Genomic DNA, 21,492 nt, shown 5'->3' on the forward strand with positions numbered 1-21,492 from the left:
ACCAGCATAAACACTATTTTGCACCAGCAACTGGCCGTAAAAAAGGATTGTTGTCTTTGGATCTCGCACAAGTTGACAATCGTTCAAAAAAAGGCTTCAAAAGATGTTTATAAGATCGTCACAGGTGACGAATCATGGATCTATTACTTGGCACACAATGACAATGAATTACTCACGCACAAAATGCGTGGTTAAAGATTTTTGTCCCCAGAAGATGCTGTTGAAGCGTTCAAAAACCACGTTTTGGAGGGATCTCAATAAGAGTGGAAAAAGTGCTTCGACAAGTGGTTTGAGCGCATGCACTAGTGTATTAATAATGCTGGAAAATACTTTGAAAAAGAATTTAACCATTTTTGATAATAAATAAGTGCATTTTCATTATGCAGGCCAGAAAAATAAATAACAGCCTACATAACAAATAGAATGTTTATTTCAAGCACCAACAATTATGATGCCTAGTTTTATGTTTCATTCAATGAATAAAATGATTTCGAGTCCTTTAACTCTCCCTTTCAAACAAAAATTTAAGGACTTCAACCTAACCAACTCTAAATCTCTTCGGGTGAGAGCTGTGGCTTTTAAACAAAACCTCATCCTTCTTCAGCATTTCCATCACGATATTGAACATTAAAAACATACACACACAATTTACATCATACAGAACATTACCGACATCTGTTCGCACCGTACAGATGAACTCCTGCGTCCGGTGTTCAATTAGTGCACGAGAAAAAAACAAAATGGTGTCTGGTGGAAGAAGAGTTTACCCTTAACTGGAAGCGGGTTTGCGTTCGTCGACCACGGACATCGTCCGTCGATAGGATAAACAAAGGGGGAGCAAAATCATCTCGATCTCGAGCAACCTTTGCCCCGCATTCATACACCGAGTCGGCGAGAATATTCAAATCGAGCCACATCCCAATGTGGCCAGACTTTTGAAAATGCTACACCACAGTGAAGGAGATGCACGAGAACAAATTGTAAACAAATCCACCAACCCCCCTTTTGGATGGAGAAAATTCTAATCCATGCTTCTGTGTAGAAGAAAAAACCCGAGGGTGAATACCATCCGATGTAAGGTTTCGTTTGGCTGAATACGTTTAAACTTTTTCTTCCAGCCAGAGTACAACAAGCTAGCAGATGAGCATAGGAGATGCTGTTGGGTTTTTTTTTTTGGTTGTTTTGTTTTTGAATTTTCCAAAACAAAAACCATTTTTCTACCACAGGCGTCACTAAACGTACCTTCCTTTCTCGGGTCCTTCTTGATGTACATAGGCGGCTCAATTCTGGCGAATTATTGTGGACGGATCCAACTGGATGGAGAGGTGTGACAAAATGCTGCTACTAACCGAGCACAACAGACAATGACTGGGCCACGATACTATTCAGTGCGACCCCTTTTTGCTTTTTGCGTTTACGTTAACTTTGCCGCTCGAAACATAGAATCAACTGAGGGAAAACCAATTTTCCACAATCAGGAGCACTTTCGATGGAACTTTAACTTGTAGCACACAAACACATACATACACACACAAACTGAGGACAGAGCCTACAACCTTCCTATCGACGGCACAAGACTTGTGCCTACCAACCCTCTAGTGCCGCCTGCTTTTCGAGCTATCGGGGCGTTCGGTGCGCACCCTCGTATTGCGTCCGCTTGATTGCAAAAGGGAAGTATTACGAAATCACGGAAACCGATTTTGCTGCCTGCCGAACCCTCTTCCACCGGGCAAACTTCCCTACGGTGAGGATTATTACTACACAGGACGACACTTGCGACACGAGTCACCCTTTTCCTGTTATGTGGCGCGTGCAACGACTTCTCGCACGTACACAAACGCACACCCGGGGAAACGCACTTCAAAGCCTTACACGCACTTGTAACGGGGGGAGAAACACACAACACAATTCACAAACACACATACAATTAATAGCTCGGTTTCATGAGTGCACAAAGCGATGTTGAAGGAACCTTTTTTTATGTTGGACGCCGACAACAAACTCTCCCAATTAAAGCTTCACTTTGAACTTCACTTTGCACCAGGATTGCTAAACCACTTTCAATGCTGAAGTTTGGAGCCAAACTTTACCGCCAACCGCAGTTTTAGAGGTCGGTTAATGACGCACACCCACAGTTCGGTTTGATATTCAATCGATTCCGACAGCAGAAGACCCGCCTAGTTGCGTGGTTGTTCCTTCTGGACCAGATTCTAATTAATCACCGCAAGCCGTCGCTCGTGCACGCTCGGCTCCCCAAAAAAAAAAAAACCGCCCGCCTCAATCCAATGACGTAATTTGGTCGCGGTCGTCGCTGTACTGTACCGATCCGAGAAGTTCACCAAACGGACGGTATAGAAACGCAAGACAAACCGAATTAAATTGACCAGATGTAGGCGCGATGCTAGACACTCGATCGTAGCGACGGGGAAGGCGTTCTGGTGTGGTTCTGTCCACTATATTCACTCAATCAAGCAACTGATCAACAAGTTTTGCTGGACCTAAACGGCCTTTTCTTGTGGTTAGCGCGTTCCACAGCACACAGTTGTGCCGCCCGCCTGGCACTTGCAGCCTGTCACCAGTAGTCTGATGTCACCAAGCGCTTTCTGGTGCCAGAAATGCCGCCACAATACGATTCAAAACAGACGGGAGACTAGCTTATGGTGACACGCACGCACAATACACCTCCGCAACTTTACGCAGCCAGAATCCCGAACCGCTCGCCAACCAAGAACCGTTTACTGTACGCGAAAGGAAGAAGCCTTTGTCACTTTTTCTTGCGCTATTTGTTTCCCTGATCGGACACGCGTACGAACGAGGCTGCAGAAAGACCAAGATTGAACTGAGTGAGCAAGTCTCGGGCGCGCTCTCGGTATGCTGCTGCTGCAACTGTTTGGCCCACACACGACCCACCAACACGGTTACCAATACTAGCAAATGTGCCTCTGTACTGCACGCGCGCGAGAGCGAGAGAGAATCGAGCGAACCTCCGAGCGAAGCAATGGGGTGGTTTTTGTTTTTAAGAGGGTTGCTAGAAAGTAAGAGTGTGCGTTTCCCGTGCGTTGCGAAGTGAACGGATCAACGGCTGGGCCTCGGAATTAATTCTGAAGCCGTTTTCGTAAAAGGAATGGTATTCAAGATGATAAAAAGGCGCCCATTGTTCTGGTTGAATAAATTTGAATGGCATTCTTTACTCCACACTCTACGAGTTGCAGGCATTTTTGTATTTTTGTAGCTCAATGGCATAAGCTTTAAGCCAATTGGTTTAATATTTGCAACTAAATATATCGCAATTTATGTAGAATTTATAGAATTTATAGTTTTGGTCCCAAATACTTCAAAACAAACCAATAAACAACACCGATGCCACTGAGATGCATCGTTGGACCCCTCGGTGCTTTATGCTTTTTTCTCGTCCAATTTCGTTTACTATAAACTCTCCCCTAATATTTTCTCTCACCATCGCTTGCTCTCCGATGCTCTAAAACATGTTCTCCCACCGTGTGCATCACCCACGCGGTTCGTTTGTTACTAACGTACTAAAACGGCCGAGCAAAACAAAGCACCAAAACATACCGTCGTACCAGCGCATTACTCTCCTGCCTGGGGAGCATAACTCCCAAGCCAGTGTGTGTGTGTGTGAGAGAGAGCACTCGCAAGCAATGCCGCCCTCTCGTGCACACGATTGTTGTGTGCGTCGTCAAACGTACGAAGTTCAAATAGGGCAACAACAGGGCGCATATTATGAATCATCTCGACGAGATTCCCAGGCAAGAAGCTCGGCCCCCACAGCTCGGCCTCTGCCTGGGCCCCGTTGACTACGCGACACGGGCGAGAGATTCTTAGTGTGAGTGTACGAGTAAGCCAACACACATTCGCATCCCCCGTGGACCAAAAACATCCTTTCTCTAAGCGAGACAACTAACCCTTAACGTGTCTATCGATAGGCTTATACTTTCCTCAAAAGGGCCTGTGGTGTAGGGCCGTGGGTTTGTGTGGGTATAGCTCTCTGCCTGTGTGGGTATGAGTGCAGTAGTCGTCGCAAGGTGAGTTCCACTGTTACGGAATTGAACACCATGCAGGCATCTGGGTAGGGTGGCAATCATGACGTAGGAATCGTACTACGACCACATAAGTTTTTGGAGAAAAACTCCCCTGTTCCCTTTCTTGAGAGTTTGCTCCTTTAATTCACACACGATTCAGGCGGCATGCTGCGACCTTTCGACTAGACGATTCGTTCGAAAGGATGTCCCCACATGTCCTCCCAAACTAGACACCGCAGCTCGCGTGTTTCGCGAATATCGGGACGAAGAAGCTTCTCTGTCACACTCGTTCTCTCTGCGACCGCAGCATACACACACCTGCAGCAGCTCATCAAAACTGATTTGGATGTGCATAAATTAGGATAGGGACGGTGATGAATTATGGATCATTGTGTGAACCTGTCGTAGAATAATGGAGGGTATTCAAGATTTGTGGGTTTTTTTTTTTTGTTCTTATGCTGTTTGTCATTATTTTCTTCAAGTGTTTTATTTTTACAAACAGAAGCAAACCTACCGCACATAAGTGGAATCAAAGGTATGTAAAATATGAGCTTATGCATAGGCACGTTTACAAGTGATCTTTGCTGTAATTAATAATGTCCCAAAGTATAAAAATTCTACTCATAAAGCTTCTGGTGGAACTTTGCAATTATTCCTATAGTTTGTTCACTTCAGCAGGCCGTCTTATTTACTTTTGAACGGGTTCAGCGCAAAACTTGGTTGGAAAAGTTGTTATATTTACTGTTTCTTTAAACCAAACCGTATAACAAAGATTCACAATTGACCAACAAAATGTGTTGTTATAGGAAACAGTTTTTGCACGCAAAAAGCAAACACCTCATACGTATTTATAACAGTATATTTATCATGATTTAAATTGGACAACGATAGATCAGAGAAGTTTCAGAGGAGCACCCTCCAAACAGTGCTCAAAACTAAATCGGTAAAGAATTATTTCGAATCAGTAACCAACCGGATTCAATAAACAATCAAATAAGCCCAAATTGCTTATTAAATTTAATGTTTTATGCCATATATTTTCAGTAAAATTATGGCAAAATTTTATATTTTTTTATACACCCTGATTAAATAATAAACTCACACAAGTTATATTTACAACTGTATAGAGTTCCTCAGAGTGCTGATAAATTTTTATGTGAAAAATTCACGCTAAGCTCTAGTATACCAAACCGAAATAAAAAATCACTAGAAGACACCTAAAATACATGGTCACGCACCAATAAACCTCGGGACGTGAACAAAAATATACGGGCACACGACAAAAAAACAATAGGAAAGTGTCAAACATTGGTGGGATACCCTGTAATGCATCTAGTAAAAGGCAGAAATTAAAATAACAGAGAAACATAAAACAACACGTGCTCTTCTTCTTATTGGCTTCTTCTTGGCTTAACGACATATCCCTAATCACGCCAGGATAGTCAATCGTAAAAACGGGGGAACGATCGGGATGGGATTTGAACCCCGGTCCTGGCGAGTAAAGACCGACACCGTTGTCGCCTCACCCAAGCTCCTTCTTATCAAGTTATTATACATTGTCAATTTCCATCAAGTCAACGTATAATTTGCTTTGCAAACCATCCGTTGCTATCTTTCGCCTCATAACAGTATCGCATGCATGAAACCATTTGTCAACCGGTCACTGCGTCACGACCTACTCTACAATTACCGCGATTGAATCTACCCAAAACACAATACCGATGACACGCTTTCGGAAGTCGATTTATCCACTATTTTCTTGTTTTGTTTGAGCGTTTGTTTTTCCGTTTTTTTTTTGCGAACATTGCACATGTTTTTCCTCCCATTTTCCACCAGGACCACACCATACCGGTAGTGTGTTGTGCACTGGCTGCGGGTTTTCTTCCTTCTTTTTGTCTCCTCTCTGTATTACAATTCCACACCGTCGATTTGGCGACGTTTAAAAATAGTCACAAATTAAAAATAAACCTCCATCACACGACCGATCGTCAACGAGCCGCGCGTACATCGAACTATGCACACATGACGGACATGACGGGGTGCGGCGAGGGATTTCTAGTGTTGACTTGCGGGACAACACACACACACGGTGCTCTCATACTGTCGCTCAACATGCAATCCAAGTCGCACAGATCGTACAGCAGTGAAGTACACCAGCGGGAGGATGTTATGTTGATGGTGCAGTACACTCTCCGTGGAGTCGGAGACGACCAAACACGGTTTTTGCCTGCGGTCGTGCGTGCACACGGGTGCTGCGGTGTATGATTTAACGTGGCACAAACATGGTGCCACCACCCATATCGTCACGGTACTAAATCGTTTCGCATTGTCATCGTGATATTTGGTGGAGGATGCCTGATGCCACCAAAGCAGCAGAAGGGCCGATTGTACGAAGGGCAACAACACATTGACGGGATAGGTTTATCGAATGCCATTACAAACGGAAGCTACAATGAGTAGTCAATATCTGTTTGAGATGATAAATATGCTCCATCATGATCAATTTTCTGATTTATGTAGCTAAGTTTGCTATCAACGCTATCAACGGGGCAATAAGGAAAAATTACCGACGCGAGTAATTGGCGTGGATTGCAGCCTTTTGCAGCCGTCACTTAACAACATGGCGCACAATTTGACACACATGGTCTGTATTAAAAATGGATTAATTATTAAAATTCCTCGCACATGGATAGAAAAATCTAATTGCATGTTTATCAAACCCATGCGGTGTAATTCGATAGCAACAATCCCCTAAAAAAAATAAGTACTGAAACAAGAAAGGCACGACAGCACGCTGACCGCCCACCGCGTCTAGAAGCGGAGAGCGCGATACAATCGCGCTCATTCTTCAGCGGCGCGTTTTGCACAAATGGTTGTGGGTGGGCACCACCTACAATGCTGCCGCGTGTGCTCTATTCGAGAGGCAAATTAAGAGGAACGACGGCGAAAAAAAAGCACACACACACACTGCGCACCAATTCGTTGTCGACCGTGTCCCGACGGCTCGAAACGGGATGAGTAACGACTCACTTTGGTAAAGCAAAAGAAAAAATGTGTGTTTCCATTAAAAACTATGCTCACACGATCGCTCACACGAAACAAATAGATACAGCAAAATGGGCTCGATGCTGTGTGCGCCTGTTGTGCGACTGGTTTTTTGTTTTACTGCATGCGTTTTAAATATTAACGTGACTTCTATTATGTTGTACATCGTTCAGAGCGATTGGAGTGTATTTTTTCCAGCATTTTTTTAAGAGAATGCAAAAGAAATAATAGTGTATTAATTGCCTGTAACATTTGTGTAGTTTATTGGAACAAATGGAAATCAAATTTGCTGCAGAACAGTTGCAAAATTTTCTTTTAAAAAAATGTGTAGTGGAATATTGCAAACTTCTGGTGGAACTTTACTAATCTACAGTGAAATATTGCGTTGCAGCTAGGGGAAACTTAGCAAACATGGAAAGTGGAACTTTGTGTGTGAAACTTAAAAATCATATAACAGAGTGCTCCCAGACAGTCCGAGATCGCAGCTTGATTTCTCAAATCAAGGTGCGAAAAATGACAACCGATTTTGAAGCAAAACTTGCAGGAAAGGCAACCTGCAGCTGAAAAGTGTGAATATTTTGTAAATTTTGTTTCATTTATTTAGTGATAGTTGTATGGGATTTTTTTAAATTAATTATAGAAAACAAAATATTTTGATTGTTTCTTCAATTAATTTCTGTTTATTCAATTTATTTGGAAAAAAAAAAAAATGCTAAATTCTGTTTAACGAAAATTTTAAAAATTATAACACGATTTTTTCTTCACAAAGGCATTTTTTCATTTGACTAATATTTTCATATTTCTTTAAGTTCGTAATGCTCATCTTAATACACGCTTGTTTAGTTGTTTCTCACATCAGCATTGGAAAACCATCAAATAAAAAACTCAATAATTTATCCTGTTGTGTTGCAACCTTCAAGATTCAATTCGTTTGCAGCAAAATCATCAAAGCATCATCTTACTGCAGTCTTGTTACTCAGCTTTATTGCTTATAAAAATTATCGAAGCATACTTAATATCTTCTTATATATTATCTACGCCCTTTTTGTGAGTATTTTGCATTGAAACACACACTCTCCATCGTTCCACAAACCACCAGTTGAAATAACAACCGATAACGGTAACTTAATATCAATATTAGATTATATTTTTAGTGTTTGAATTCGTAACAAACAAATATAAGTTGAAAACAAATATAAGTATAAATATGTTATTTATTTTAGTGTGACAAAGTATAAATAAATACATAAATACATTTTTTGTTAAATAATTTAAAATGTTTCTCTAAATGATTCCACAATTCTATTCTATGGATCGAACCACCGAAAATTAGATCATCCTAAAGCCCTATCAATCGATCAGAATCATTCTAAAAATGTAATACAATTTTACAATTGAACCCTGACCACAGTACGAAGCCTTTTTTAATAACCTTTTGCTCTTATTCGAGCTTCATTGTTATGCATTGAAAACTGTAAGCAAATAAATGGGAAACAGGTTGCATCGATATCGGCTGCAACAACTGGACACCCTCCTCCTTGCGGATAGAGCAATAAAACATAGGTTAGTAAAAGAATTTGCAAACAAATAGCTCCATATCTTGCCAGCTGCAATACAGAGAGGAGCCTCCCCCATTTTTGGAGAGGCATGCTAGAATCTTTTCTTATTTTTTTCCATATCAACACATTCCGAAGATGATGATGGTGGAAAGAAACGGCAGCCGATGCTGTGTTTGCATATTAAATTACCATATCTTGAGCAGCACCTGCTCGCTTACGGTGCGAGATGATCATTATTGTCGGTGTAGTTCGAGAGATCAGGGGGAAAGAAAATTCAAAATAGGAACGAGTCTATCTTCCAAATAGCAAAAAAAAATGCTTTTTCAAAACTGCGATTGTGGGAATCTATTCAGCAATGTGGACGTGCATCTACTTTATTTTATTCTTATTTTTGTACGGACAAAATATTGAACGCAGCTCCTTAACTTTGATACTTAGTTTAATTTTTCGAGCCTTCAAACAGCATTACATACAAATATTGTACATTCGATGCCCAAAATGTTACAACTGCTAAACAAATTTTAGTTTGATATGCATTTTTAATACCCAAACGAAACAAAAAAATGACATCCTATCTATGACTAGCTTCATCCGGCATCCGGTAGGTACGCGAAAAACGCGTCCATCCAACGAACAGGGTAACATCCACCGAACAGACACGGGCAACTGAGACACACATTTGCATGCGACATACTATTTTGCCATTTCCGTCTGAATGCGCGCGTGCATGCAAATAGTTTCCCGCCGTGCGTCGTCGGCTGCATGTGATTGAACCTTCTGCGCTGGAGCGGTCTATTGAGAACTATGGCACTCCTCCTCCTCCTTCCCTATCTCCCTCCAAATGTCTGCATCGTCGCCCTTCAGCACGATCGGAAATCCATTTGCGTAAATATCACCCGGCCACTGTAGACAGACGGGCCGCGGGAATCGCCGATGCGCGTGAGATGGTAATTGCCTTCCGCGAGTTACGCGAGACGTTTGCGTACGTAAATGAGATTTTTTTTTTTTTTTCAAGGGAAAATATCATCCCAAGACGAGCTAACTCCCTGCGAAAGACCCTGGTTGCTCACAATGTACGCATCTTTCTTGCCGACGTTCCGGCATCAGTAGAAGCCGCGCAGCATTTTCTTTGCAATTCAAGAGTTGACACACTCGATATGCCAATAGCCTTCGGAAGGAAGTGAAAACAAACTCAACATCCAAAGGTCCTCTAGCTTCTCATATCAGAGAGGGCTGTAGCTTCTTGCCAGTGGATGAGAAGGGATTTTGCGATGAAGGCAAAGCACGTGCAACTGACGTGCGATGCGCCAAAGAAAATAGTTCCATCCACGGCGAAGACGACGATGACTTTGGGACCGACCTGCGTTGAAAGGTGAAGAACAATTTACGCCTTATCCTGGAGATGGAAGAGCGACTTGTGTATGTGGACGGCGAATGTGTATTCTAGACTGTGAAGAAATAAGAGCTCTGATGGGAATTTCCCAAACACACGATTGATATTGACCCATGAATAATACGCCCGATGCATTAAATGTATGGCATTGAAGTGCTGACATTGAGTGATACTTCATATTTGTTTTCCTAACCTCAAATAAAAGCAAATAGCGCACGCATGCGATAAAAATGGCGACCATAGTTGGTATTAAATACGTCACACTGTTTAAATTTAGATTATTTTAAAAGCTTTATCATGCTGACACATTCAAGCAATGACGGTTTTTATTTTGAGCAATAAAGATTAAATCCTATTGTTCATAATTTAACCCAAAAAAAAACCCAAACACGTGTCCTTGACACTACAATGGCATTTCTAAGGTGACACGCCGGGCAACACCAACTATTATTTTACTTCTACCGAGACAAAGTTGCAGGACCACTTTTGAGCGCGACTTAACGTTCAAACAGTGGTCGTATGCACTGGCCAAGTGTCACACAAATGCGCCAAAAACTTGACACTTGGCCTCAGCACCGGTGCAGTAAGATTTAAGTGGATCCAATTAGCGGCATGTCGCCAATAATTAAGCTATTAGAGGACCTGCTAGCGCACCAAGTATCATAATGGATTCCAACCGTGCTTTACCCGCAGCCTCTAATGGGTATTGCCGGCCAAAGGGAGCGCCACCAGGCTCGCAGTAGCTCGATGGTGCTAATTTTATTCTGCAAAAGTGCGAAGTGCAGCGTAAAGCTCTTTATCGTTTACGCGAGATGTGATGTACCGCGCCGCGTCAAGCTCAACTAGGATGGACTGATACAATCTAATAACCATCTCATTCAATTGGTTCGGAAAATTACAATTATCATCCTTTTTTCCTACTTGGGTAATTCAGTTTTACGCTGGTAATGGAGAAAGCTCTAAAGACATTGCTTCACAAAAACTGTCTGCAGTGTCATTTAACAGTTAAAGATGTTTGTTTCAGATTTTTGCAACACATTTTTTGTTATTATTTTTACATTTATTAGGGCAGTAATTGTACTCAACCTAGAAACAAACAACTCGAAACGGAAAATGGTAGCAAAAATAAAATTGTTTCCATTTAACACAAGAAACGTGCTTGTTGTTTCCGTTTTGCCAATTGTTCCCAGATACCACACACTCACACACAAAAACAAAAAGAAAACAAACACACAGTTTATCGATCCCGTACAGAGTGGAGGCTTCCCAACCGTCCCTAAACACGTACCTATCGGTCGATGCCAAAAACGTGACACGAAACGTGGGCTAAATGCCTTGCTGCATCGGCACGTGATCGTACCCAAGGCGCAACGCTACTGCAATGTCGGTGGTGGTTAAGGGAGTGTACGAAACGAACAGTTCTTGGTCGACGCACAGCAACATTGTTCTAAGTTGCAAGGCGAATCAAAAACTTCTTCGCCGCACGATAACTAGAACAAGTTGACCGATTTGTTGCAAACAGCGATGGGGATGTACACAATTAAATACATTTAATGTAGTTATGATTGATACACGATTAGCATGTTAATGAATTTTAAATCTTTTTTGTGTGCTTGCGTGTCAGGCAAATGGTATAGATAAATGACAGCTGGGCATAATTAATCTTGATTGTGTGAAACAATGATTATAAAGCGTTGGAAAAAAAATAGTATGTTGAGCCTAAAGTTAGGCTATTCGCACGCATCGTCAAGCCTTTTGTCTTACACTCCGAAGGTGACCCAACGCCACCGAGCCTTCTAGACCATCGAAATGGCTTACTAGACTTGCCGATACCACCTAGTAGGATAGTCAAGTCCTCACTACGGGAGGACGGTCTGGATGGGATTTGAACCCCTGACCTGCCGTTTGAAGACCAGCGCCGTTATCGCCGATACCACCGGGTGACACACATTCTTAAACTTTTCATACTTGTTTTGTATTTCTTACACTTCTTTCACTATTTTTTGTTTTATTGTATTTCTTCCTATTTTTCCATATTTTGAACTCTTTTCTGTTAATTTTACTTTTGAGTTATTCTTTTTTCTTCTTATATTTCCTTCGCTTTCTTTTCACTCTTATGTTCTCCTTTTACATTTTCTATTTGCTTAATTTTCCTTCATATTGTTTATCTGAATTTCACTTCTTCGCCTTCGTTGTTTTCTCTTTTTTTCTCTTCTCTTTTTTCGACAACAAGACATCTAATTCGTTATCCACAATCCAAAATTACGAAAAAAAGAAAGGATAAGAATAATCTTCAATATTTTAATTTTAATTGTAGTGTAAGAACAGCGGTAGAAAAAATGTTCAAGCAGACTTTTTTCACACGCCAAAAGCGCAAATAATTTTGTTTCAAAAATGAAGTTCAAATTTTGCGGAAAAATAACCTCTTTTTCACACTCATTTTCTCGTGCCAGCACATAAATGATGGACTTTCAAGATGAGTAATGAGCGTCGGTTCTATCCTCCTTCCAACCAGCTTCTAAGCATCTAAGTCAACAAGGTTTTAGGACACCGAACTGCACAGCGATAATTCTATTCGAACCTTCTGACAGTACCGTCCAGAAGTGCACTTCAAACTAATTTTTCTTCACGTTTTTTTTTTGTTACGAAAAATTAATCCTTCTTTTTTATTTGCTTGCTTTCCAGTTAGGACACTAGAAGCAAAGGGTGCAAACAGTTTCATCTCGCGTTGGCACCATCCAGGAAACCGTTTTTTTTTTATCTGCATGAACCCATCCTAAAGCGGACGACTCTCTTTTACCTTTTTCGTTTGTTCAATACCATCCTTTCCTTATACCGTCGGCTATTCCGGAGCTACCCATAAGTGCCTGGATTCCGAGGAGTTTACACCGGTTGTTACACGGAGCGCTTTTTCACGGTTAAGGAAACCTCTACCAGGTATTTGGGTAAACCAGGCGAAGTGGAAAAAAGCTCCTTTTTCAGGAAGTTGGATGCGAACGACTGACTATGGCGCCATTTTAGCTGGACAGTTTTACATTCGTTTTTATTATGCAGCTCGTTAAAATAATTTAGTTAGCGCTGCGCAGCGCTAGTGTCTGGAACGGTTTTGGAAAAGGACGCTTTTTACAGAGTATGTCCCGTATCCGAAGCCTATCCACAAAGTATGCACCGACATTAAGCTAACAGAGTGTTTTCCCGCTTTGTTACTTCAGACTCACCGAATGATCTCGCCCATTTTTGACCGCCATTGTGTGTTGGTTGATATATGGCCAAAAAATTTGAATCACCGTCCACAAACTGCCGCTGACGTGATGTGATCATGATTGTACTATTAAAGGAATCAACTTAGGTAACACAACAGAACAGAGAAAATCAAATTATCTGCCCCTTTCGCTACTTTAAAAAGTGATCCCGATAACGACCCAAAATTGGAATCGCACACGGAGAGAAAGTGAAATCATTTGCATCGAGTGTATTCATGTGATTACAAATTTCCATAAAATATTCATGCCCACTGCCAACAAGCGAGGGAGCGATGTAATTCCCTAGTAAAGGTACACGAGATGTAAAACAAGGGAAGAATAGTCCGAAAAGTGATTCTATTATACAACTCAACTCATCAGCACCGACAAAATAGCAAATGGATAAAAGTATATGTCGTCACTGTGCACTGGCCAGCGCAAGGGCAAGGAAAGTCGTGAAAAGTGCCTTCAGCAGAGCTAAACTTTTTTATCCATTGCTCAACTTTAGAAACATTCAAAATCCTCCTTCCTTGGTCGGCTTCCCTCCAGGGAACAGGTCTTAATCGTGATGAGAATATCCGGATCTCATGGGAAATAAAGTGGCAAATTAAATGGTTCGATGTACTCTGGCAAAAACGGCCACCACTAGCCACCTGTCAGTGGAGAGCAACGTCGAGAGTAGGGTTGGATAGTATGCCTGCGCTCGGGCAGAAACATACGATTATGTGGCCCGCAAAATGTAGCAGTTAGCGTTTAATTTGTCTGTTTTACATGAAACCAACCTTTAGAGCGTCGTAGGTTCTCCTCTCACGCTGCCACCAATAATAATGGATCCCAGTCTTTCGACTTCCCCCAAACTGTCGGGTATAGTCGGGTGAAGATGGATAGTGATGGGATATAGTGATATTTAAATACCCATATCACATAATCATAAACGCTACCTACTACTGCTACTGCCGGGAATGACGTTCGTGTTTCGATGTTCGTCGGGAAAGTGAACGATTTACTTAATAGTCCATTTTTCGGGCCGAAGCATTCTTGAGCGTATGCCAGCGCCAGATATACATACATCCCGAGAGTACGACCACCTGTCCACCATGTATCTACCCCAACCCGTCCCAAATTTGGTGTTTTCATCATGGAAAGAGGTAAGCGGACGGGTGTTCTCTACTGACAACGATACGAATGAGTTGAAAATTTATGCTGACATAGATGAGACGACCTTTTTTAACTTAACGGCCGCCAACTTGCACACGATACAGGCAGACGACGATAGTGCTGCGATCATCAATGACGCATCTTCGGGCGTGTAAATAACATGATCCTGGTCGACTGTTTCTAATAGACGCAAGCTGTCATAACTTGCCACACGATGGCATGATAACTTTCCGCACACCACGTTTGAAGTGCTAAAGGAGAGTAATGAATTTTATAGATTAATCGATAAATTCATTAAAAGGAATTGCACAGGAATGTGGTGCCAAATATCTGTGCCGTCAGAAAGTGCACATAATCGAAGATTTGTTCCGGTAAACCTGGTAGCGAAGATGTACTACGAGCAGCTTTCCACCCAATGATGAAAACTGGTATTAAAACAATTATTCAAATAATAGAGCAAACATCATCAGTTTTTTTTAACTACTACCGACGTCCACGATCACAAAGCGGATCTAACTTCAGTCTGAAAATCTGAAAAACATCTCTGCAAAATTTTGGACAGCTTCTGCCAATAAGCAGTGTAAAACAAAATAGTTTTTAATTTATTTAAAATTTAAATTTTAATTAATTTAATAATTAATCTTAAACTGGGTCATTTTAAGGCACTACATATTTTAGTTTTTATTTTTTATTCCGTTTGGACGTCCTGTCCCTATTGTTATTTGATTTACCAATCTACTTCAATTCAAAATAGACAAAAAAAATTGTAAATCAATTGTTTGCATTTCTAGGACATCATTCATAGGAGCTTGCGAAAGAAGAACGAAAATAACCAAAACAAACATGTCGGACATCTGCTTTAATTTACGTTTTTGGTTTTTAGTTGTCAAAAATTCATATTATTCGTCGGCTAATTTTGACTGCAAGTTTGTATGGGAAGAGAACACGCAGCATTTCAGAAGCGAAACCTCAAACACATATTGAAAAACTGGCTTAGGTCATCATAGACCCCAACTGGAAATAAATTCCTAGTCAATTGCATCGTCTCTTCTGTTGCTTATATATTCTAGCCATTGCCTGTCAAACGTACCAGAACAGTGCAGAAATAGCAGAAAACAGCTTTATCCACCTGGATTATCATTGTCATTTTATCGACTTGTTCGACAACGGATCTGTCTTCACGGCATGCGTGCATGCCGTGCAATTACTTACAAGAATGTTCCGAACAAAGACTGCCATAATGAAACCTATAATAAGTTCTTTGACGTGCGTTTTTGCCATTTATTATAAATTAAACTATAAAATGTTAGCTTGGTAACGCAGTGTACAAGTAATATATTGCTCGGGGAATTCCAACGTTACCTGCAAAGAAACGAGAAACAAAAGCAAATTAATTACATGTTCAGCATTGCCACAATACGAAAAAATATAAATATGCAAATAAAATTCATTAAAATACGGTTTTCCAACAACCCATTAAACTTTAGCAACATAATATTTGTGGTAATGATTTACAACGATAGTAATAATAGCGTTATCGCAACCCAATCACACAGCAATTAACGTGTGAACGTTATTAACTCCGTCTACAATTAACTCGTAACGCTCAAGCCACAAAACGAACGCGTCACATACAAAATTAATAGCATATTCCCCTATTTATTCCAACACGTGCCCCACAAGATTCCGAATCGTTTTATTGATTTCTGCTTCCCTCGATAACCGCTAAATGTAGGCAAATGAAATAAGTACGCCTTGCTTTTACGACGCACTTATGCAAAATAACTTTAAACACCAATCAACCATTAGACGGTAGCTTCAATTGGCCACTCGACCAGCACACTTCTCTGGTTAACCACCATCATCACCACACACACACCCATGCATACACACATCCTTCGATACAACCAACAGGTCAATGGGCAGCACAAACCACCCAATGGTATCGTTTTCATTGCCACAGTATTGCCATCGATATCGACTTGCAATATAAACACGACATGTCCGGATGACTCCGGGGTGGAGGTGAGAGGATACACACACGCACACTTCACTCAAACCCAGCACCAAGTTTAGCCCGGGGCACTGTGCGGTCAGGACGTTTCCACGGGCTTTAAGCCTTTACTTCAGTCTTCCATCTTCCGGGAAACTGTTTCACAATACTGCGCCATACGAAGCCGGACCGGATTTCGGTAAGGAGCTTCCGAACGAGTTGCTTGCTTTCTTGACACGCTCGATGCAAAAACGTTAATCCTTTCGGGCTCGCCTTTGCCCGGTAAAAACGTTCGCTCGACAAATGGTCACCAAGGAACGGTGATTGCTCTCGATTACGTATTTGCACAGACGCAATTTTCTTTGACCTCGGCATGGAAATCACAGTCCCAGGCTGTCCCGATTGGGAAAAAGGGTTGTAGAGTTTTGAACGGGTATGGACACACATACGAGCCATATTGGATCCGACGACGGGTATGGGTAAATGATTCTGTTCTCGAAATGTTCAGCCCCGGGGAGAATTATCTTATGTATACAGACACGTTTTCTTGTTCGGTTTGATAAGTGTCTAGAACTCTTAAATTCTGAAATTATTTTTGATATTGCAGCTGCAAATTTGGTATCCCAAAAGAGAGCACGAACGCTTCGATTAAATTAATCTATTTATTGACTACAGGTACGACAGCCAAATCGATTTGAAAAAATAGCTTTTCAAAAAACTCACTGATTCCAGCAAATAAAAAAGTTTGATACAAAATTGAAGGCACTTGTTTTCCCGAATCGATATTTCCAACTCATTCGGGTTCTATACGTCGGAACAGATTGCACACGATCGCATGAAGTCCCCAGGATGGATGCAAATCGAACGAGCCCGCGTTCGTACACAGCTCGACGGCTGTCAAATTTCGTTACCGTTTCGTTCTGTTTCGCGCATACATTCCCAAGAGAGCCTAGACTCATGGCTTTTGAACGTTCGCAAAAAAAAAATCCCCCAATTGCCCCGTTTGCTTTAAGGGCCGGAACAGATGCGGATAAAGCTATGGAAACCGTCGCCGCGAAACAACGTCCAACTCTACGTCATAATCCGAGCGAACGGGCACACACTGGGGTGCATGCTGTCGGTCGTCTCGTCTGCAGTGGCCTAATTTAGTGTCACCCGGAATCGCTATGCTGCGATTACCCAGCATGTGTCACCTTCCCGAAATATCCCACTGAAAATGGGAAAATGGTAAAACATGTTCGACGTGACAGATGCATTATTATGCACTATACGATATGAAGAGCGCTGTGTAGCTTTATGGAGGCGAGAGAGTACCCAAACGTCGGTCGATATGTGTTCAAAGTCACACCGCTTAGAGCCAAGAATGTATGAAAATATTATTAATGAGCTGCCATCTGCTTCATGTTGCACTATTTGTCCTTTGCGACATACAAAGGCTTACATAAAGGTGAGAAATAGCGTACCGATGACCAACATATTCGGAACAATTTTTCAAACGAAAGCGAAACCATCTACGAATTAAGTCACACTCATACAACAAGCTGCATCTTTGTATGGCAAAGCATGCCCAAAAAGAATTAAAAAAAACCCCGCGTTTAATGATGACGTTACCCAGAGACCTAAACAAAACAGAGTGGGTTGTTTTAGCCTGCATCTTACCCTCTGTCAAGTGTGAAAACAGAAGCGATGCACCGTACAGCGATACAGACTCTGTTTAGCTCGGACTTCTCCAACCGGAATGTGCGCCACCGGAATGACCGAATGTTTCCATCAAAATGTCGCAATAAAAATAACGCGCCATGACTTCTTTTATTTTGACGTGTCTGTTCCAGAGTGAACTAATGAGGAATGTTGGCACCTTTGACATAGAGCAGGGTAGCAAAAATATTCTTCTAATGATATTGTTGATTCAAAAGCATGTGTCCACATCAACAATGATGGGCTGGCAGGAGAAGCAGTGTTCTGTTTACTGTGTAAACATGAGTGAGTGATTTAAATCTTTCGAATGAATTCATTGAACTTCTTTACACAAAGTTTTTACAACTCTTTTGTAATTCTTGTAATTTTGTGAGGACAGATTACAGAGGACCTAGAATGTATAGAGACAAGATGTAGAGAAGTGATTTAAACCTCAGAATTTCAGAAAAATTGTTCCTGCTCTATTCGTTTTCCGACTATTTCATCATTCCCATTCTATCTTTTAGCTTTTTTTCTCACATTTATTTCCCTGTCTTATAAGTTGCACTCCTTGCCTCATTAGTTGTAACTTCTAACTGTGATTCGAATCACAAAAATTCTCTGCGTTTCGAATCATTCTGGCAACTAGCAACTCTTCCAGAATGGGCTACAGGGTGTTTAACCCAAATTTGACAGTTATGATTCTATTCCATCAGAAAGTGCGTTCTTCCAAGTCGCCGGATCTTAATTATCTCGACTATTTCGACAGCAACACCAAGGCGGAACTAGTGCAGAAAATTTAAAGATTTTTGCGGTATTTCCCAGGGAGGTTTAACGTCTTAGTTTGGACTGGCTGCCCACATAAACATTCAGCCTTACAAGCTGTCGCAAATCGGTTGAATGAAAATCAATGCTCCCCATCAAAAATCAGATGCTTGCATTCAAACAAATTCACAGTCAGTCAAAAACCGAAGGCGGCACAAAGTCAAAAACCGAATGCGGCCAGTCAAAAAATGTGGGCAGCCAGTCCACACTAAGACGGTAAACCCTGTATTATTCCTGTAATAGGCAGAGCATATATCCTTAGAAGTATTTCGATCTGTTGATTTCTGAAAAGATTATATTCCATGTTGCGATAAATTTCGCTCGTTCTCCTCGAAAACTCTGTTTAATATTCTAATCTCTACACAGATATTTCACGATTATACTTTGTTTCAATTTTGGTATTAATCATTTACATATAAATTAAGGATAATAAATTCTTCCCTTCGTTCCTTCCTGCCATTGATGAGCTTTCGCTGACGTCATACAACGAAAGCTCTTCAACATCTCCATTCCAACAGTAGCCGAATAAACACCGCCCAAGATAAAGATCTATTTCGAGCCTCATCTGCAGGCATCTTTGACAGCTCATATTAACCCACAAACGGCAGCAGCAAGATGAAGTGTTTTATAAATATTTCGCTTTATCGTTTCACATTTTCCTTTTTTTGTATACGATATTACCTTTTACCAGCAGCACCGGCACAACCAATAACCGGTAGCGCCGGTACGAAACAGAAAACTTTTCCGGCACTTTTACCCGATTCACCTTTGCTGGTGTGCGTGTGTGTGCAGCTCCGATGAGCAGCAAATGGTCAAACTTTCGACCGGACCACTCCGGACGGGTCAGGGCATTTACACCCTAGGCCCGCACTTTTCAGCGTTTTGGTTTTGTTTTCTATCGAGAGAAAAAAAGGGAATGAGATTTTAAATCCCATCACAACGCAGAAACCCTCAATCGCTTTGCGGCGTCTTTATTTGGAGCGGAATGGGGTTTTTCAAAGCGAATTTTGGGGAAAGTAAAAGATACTAGTAAAAATGCTTGGAAAAGTAAAAGATACAGCCGACGAAATGAATTTCAAACTTCGTTAGCCGGGCGCATTACTTCATCGTTTGTTCGTTTTTTTTTTTTTATTACGATTTGACGTCGTCAGCTGTGCCGTTAGAGGAAAATCGATAACATAAGATGATCCTTTTGAAAGGTTACGGAAGAGGAATCCGAGGTCTGGAGGTTTTTTAGGGATTTTTAGAATTTTTCAGTATTAGGAAAAGCATTTTTCCTAATGAAATCATTAAATCATTTGCCCGATCATTGCGGGATAGCAATGGCAATAAAAAAGTGGACTCCTTTGCCGAACGAGGTGCCTCCGATGGCAGCATTTTTGACAGGTCGATTCCCACTCACGAATTTCTTCGCACCACACAACAGCTGTGCATGGCCCGCTGGCAGAGCATGTGGGATGAGGACGAACTCGGGAGGTTCCTGCGTTCAATCTCGCCACAGGTTTCCTTGCATCCCTAGTTTCACGGCTCGTCCGGTAGATCATGCGCATCTTCGACGATTCGCACATCTTCGACATATAGGCAGCGCGACTCCAAGGTTTGTAGCTGTAGCAAAGGATACCACGATATCCTCTATTCATATATGGAGTTCGGATGCTGTTAGACCCGGACTCTTAGCAGCCGTTCGGGCATCAGTAAGATCTCCTGCAGTGTTGATGCGCGATGTCCGGTGACAGCCCCAGGCCGGGCCGGCCCCAGAATCGATAAAAATTGGTCTAGGAAATCTAGGATCGTTACTGACGACCTTGTCGTTGGCGGAATGTCTGGGTTCGATTCCTGCAGTAACCTTACAAGGTTATTGTGGCTGTCGGCTCCATGCGTTTTGCAGGCGTCAGGGTCGCCAGCGAAAACATTGGATCTCTGAACCAATTGAATTAGGTCTGGACGACGTGAAGTTGTTACTGGCGGCTTTACTGTTGACGGAATGCGTGATGCAATCGATGCATTCCGTCAACAGTAAAGCCGCCAGTAACAACTTCACGTCGTCCAGACCTAATTCAATTGGTTCAGAGATCCAATGTTTTCGCTGGCGACCCTGACGCCTGCAAAACGCATGGAGCCGACAGCCACAATAACCTTGTAAGGTTACTGCAGGAATCGAACCCAGACATTCCGCCAACGACAAGGTCGTCAGTAACGATCCTAGATTTCCTAGACCAATTTTTATCGATTCTGGGGCCGGCCCGGCCTGGGGCTGTCACCGGACATCGCGCATCAACACTGCAGGAGATCTAGCTAGACAAAGTTGTAGTGGCTTTTGGACTCGTGCGTTCTGCCGATGGCGGGGCCGCTAGCCACAACATCCTAATGCTGGCATCGATATGGAATGGCGAACACCTCAAAGTATACGCAACAAAGGGAGTTTTCTCGGGAGCCAATTGTTGGTCTTCACGGCAGGATACTCCAAAGACGCGCCAATCCCTTAGCAGACATAGAGAGGACAACTTTAGAACAATGCATTGCAGCAAAAAAATCCACAACCGAGCTCATCCGGGATAAT

General features: G+C 41.9%; 1 protein-coding gene across 2 annotated transcripts in view; it reads right to left on the reverse strand.

The window, feature by feature from the left end:
• LOC126561939 (cyclin-dependent kinase 14) overlaps nucleotides 1–21,492 on the reverse strand; it is a 118,673-nt gene that overhangs the window by 84,942 nt on the left and 12,239 nt on the right. The window contains exon 1 of one of the 2 annotated variants that reach the window (XM_050218321.1): nucleotides 1,243–1,397. The exons of the other annotated variant lie outside the window; for it this stretch is intronic. Coding sequence (XP_050074278.1) covers nucleotides 1,243–1,273 — 31 coding nt within the window. The 5' untranslated portion in view covers nucleotides 1,274–1,397. Of the gene's footprint in view, nucleotides 1–1,242; nucleotides 1,398–21,492 lie in introns of those variants that run through there. 2 annotated transcript variants of the gene reach the window in all.

This window comes from Anopheles maculipalpis, chromosome 3RL (genome assembly GCF_943734695.1).
Source record: "Anopheles maculipalpis chromosome 3RL, idAnoMacuDA_375_x, whole genome shotgun sequence".
In the NCBI taxonomy this organism is placed as follows: domain Eukaryota; kingdom Metazoa; phylum Arthropoda; class Insecta; order Diptera; family Culicidae; genus Anopheles; species Anopheles maculipalpis.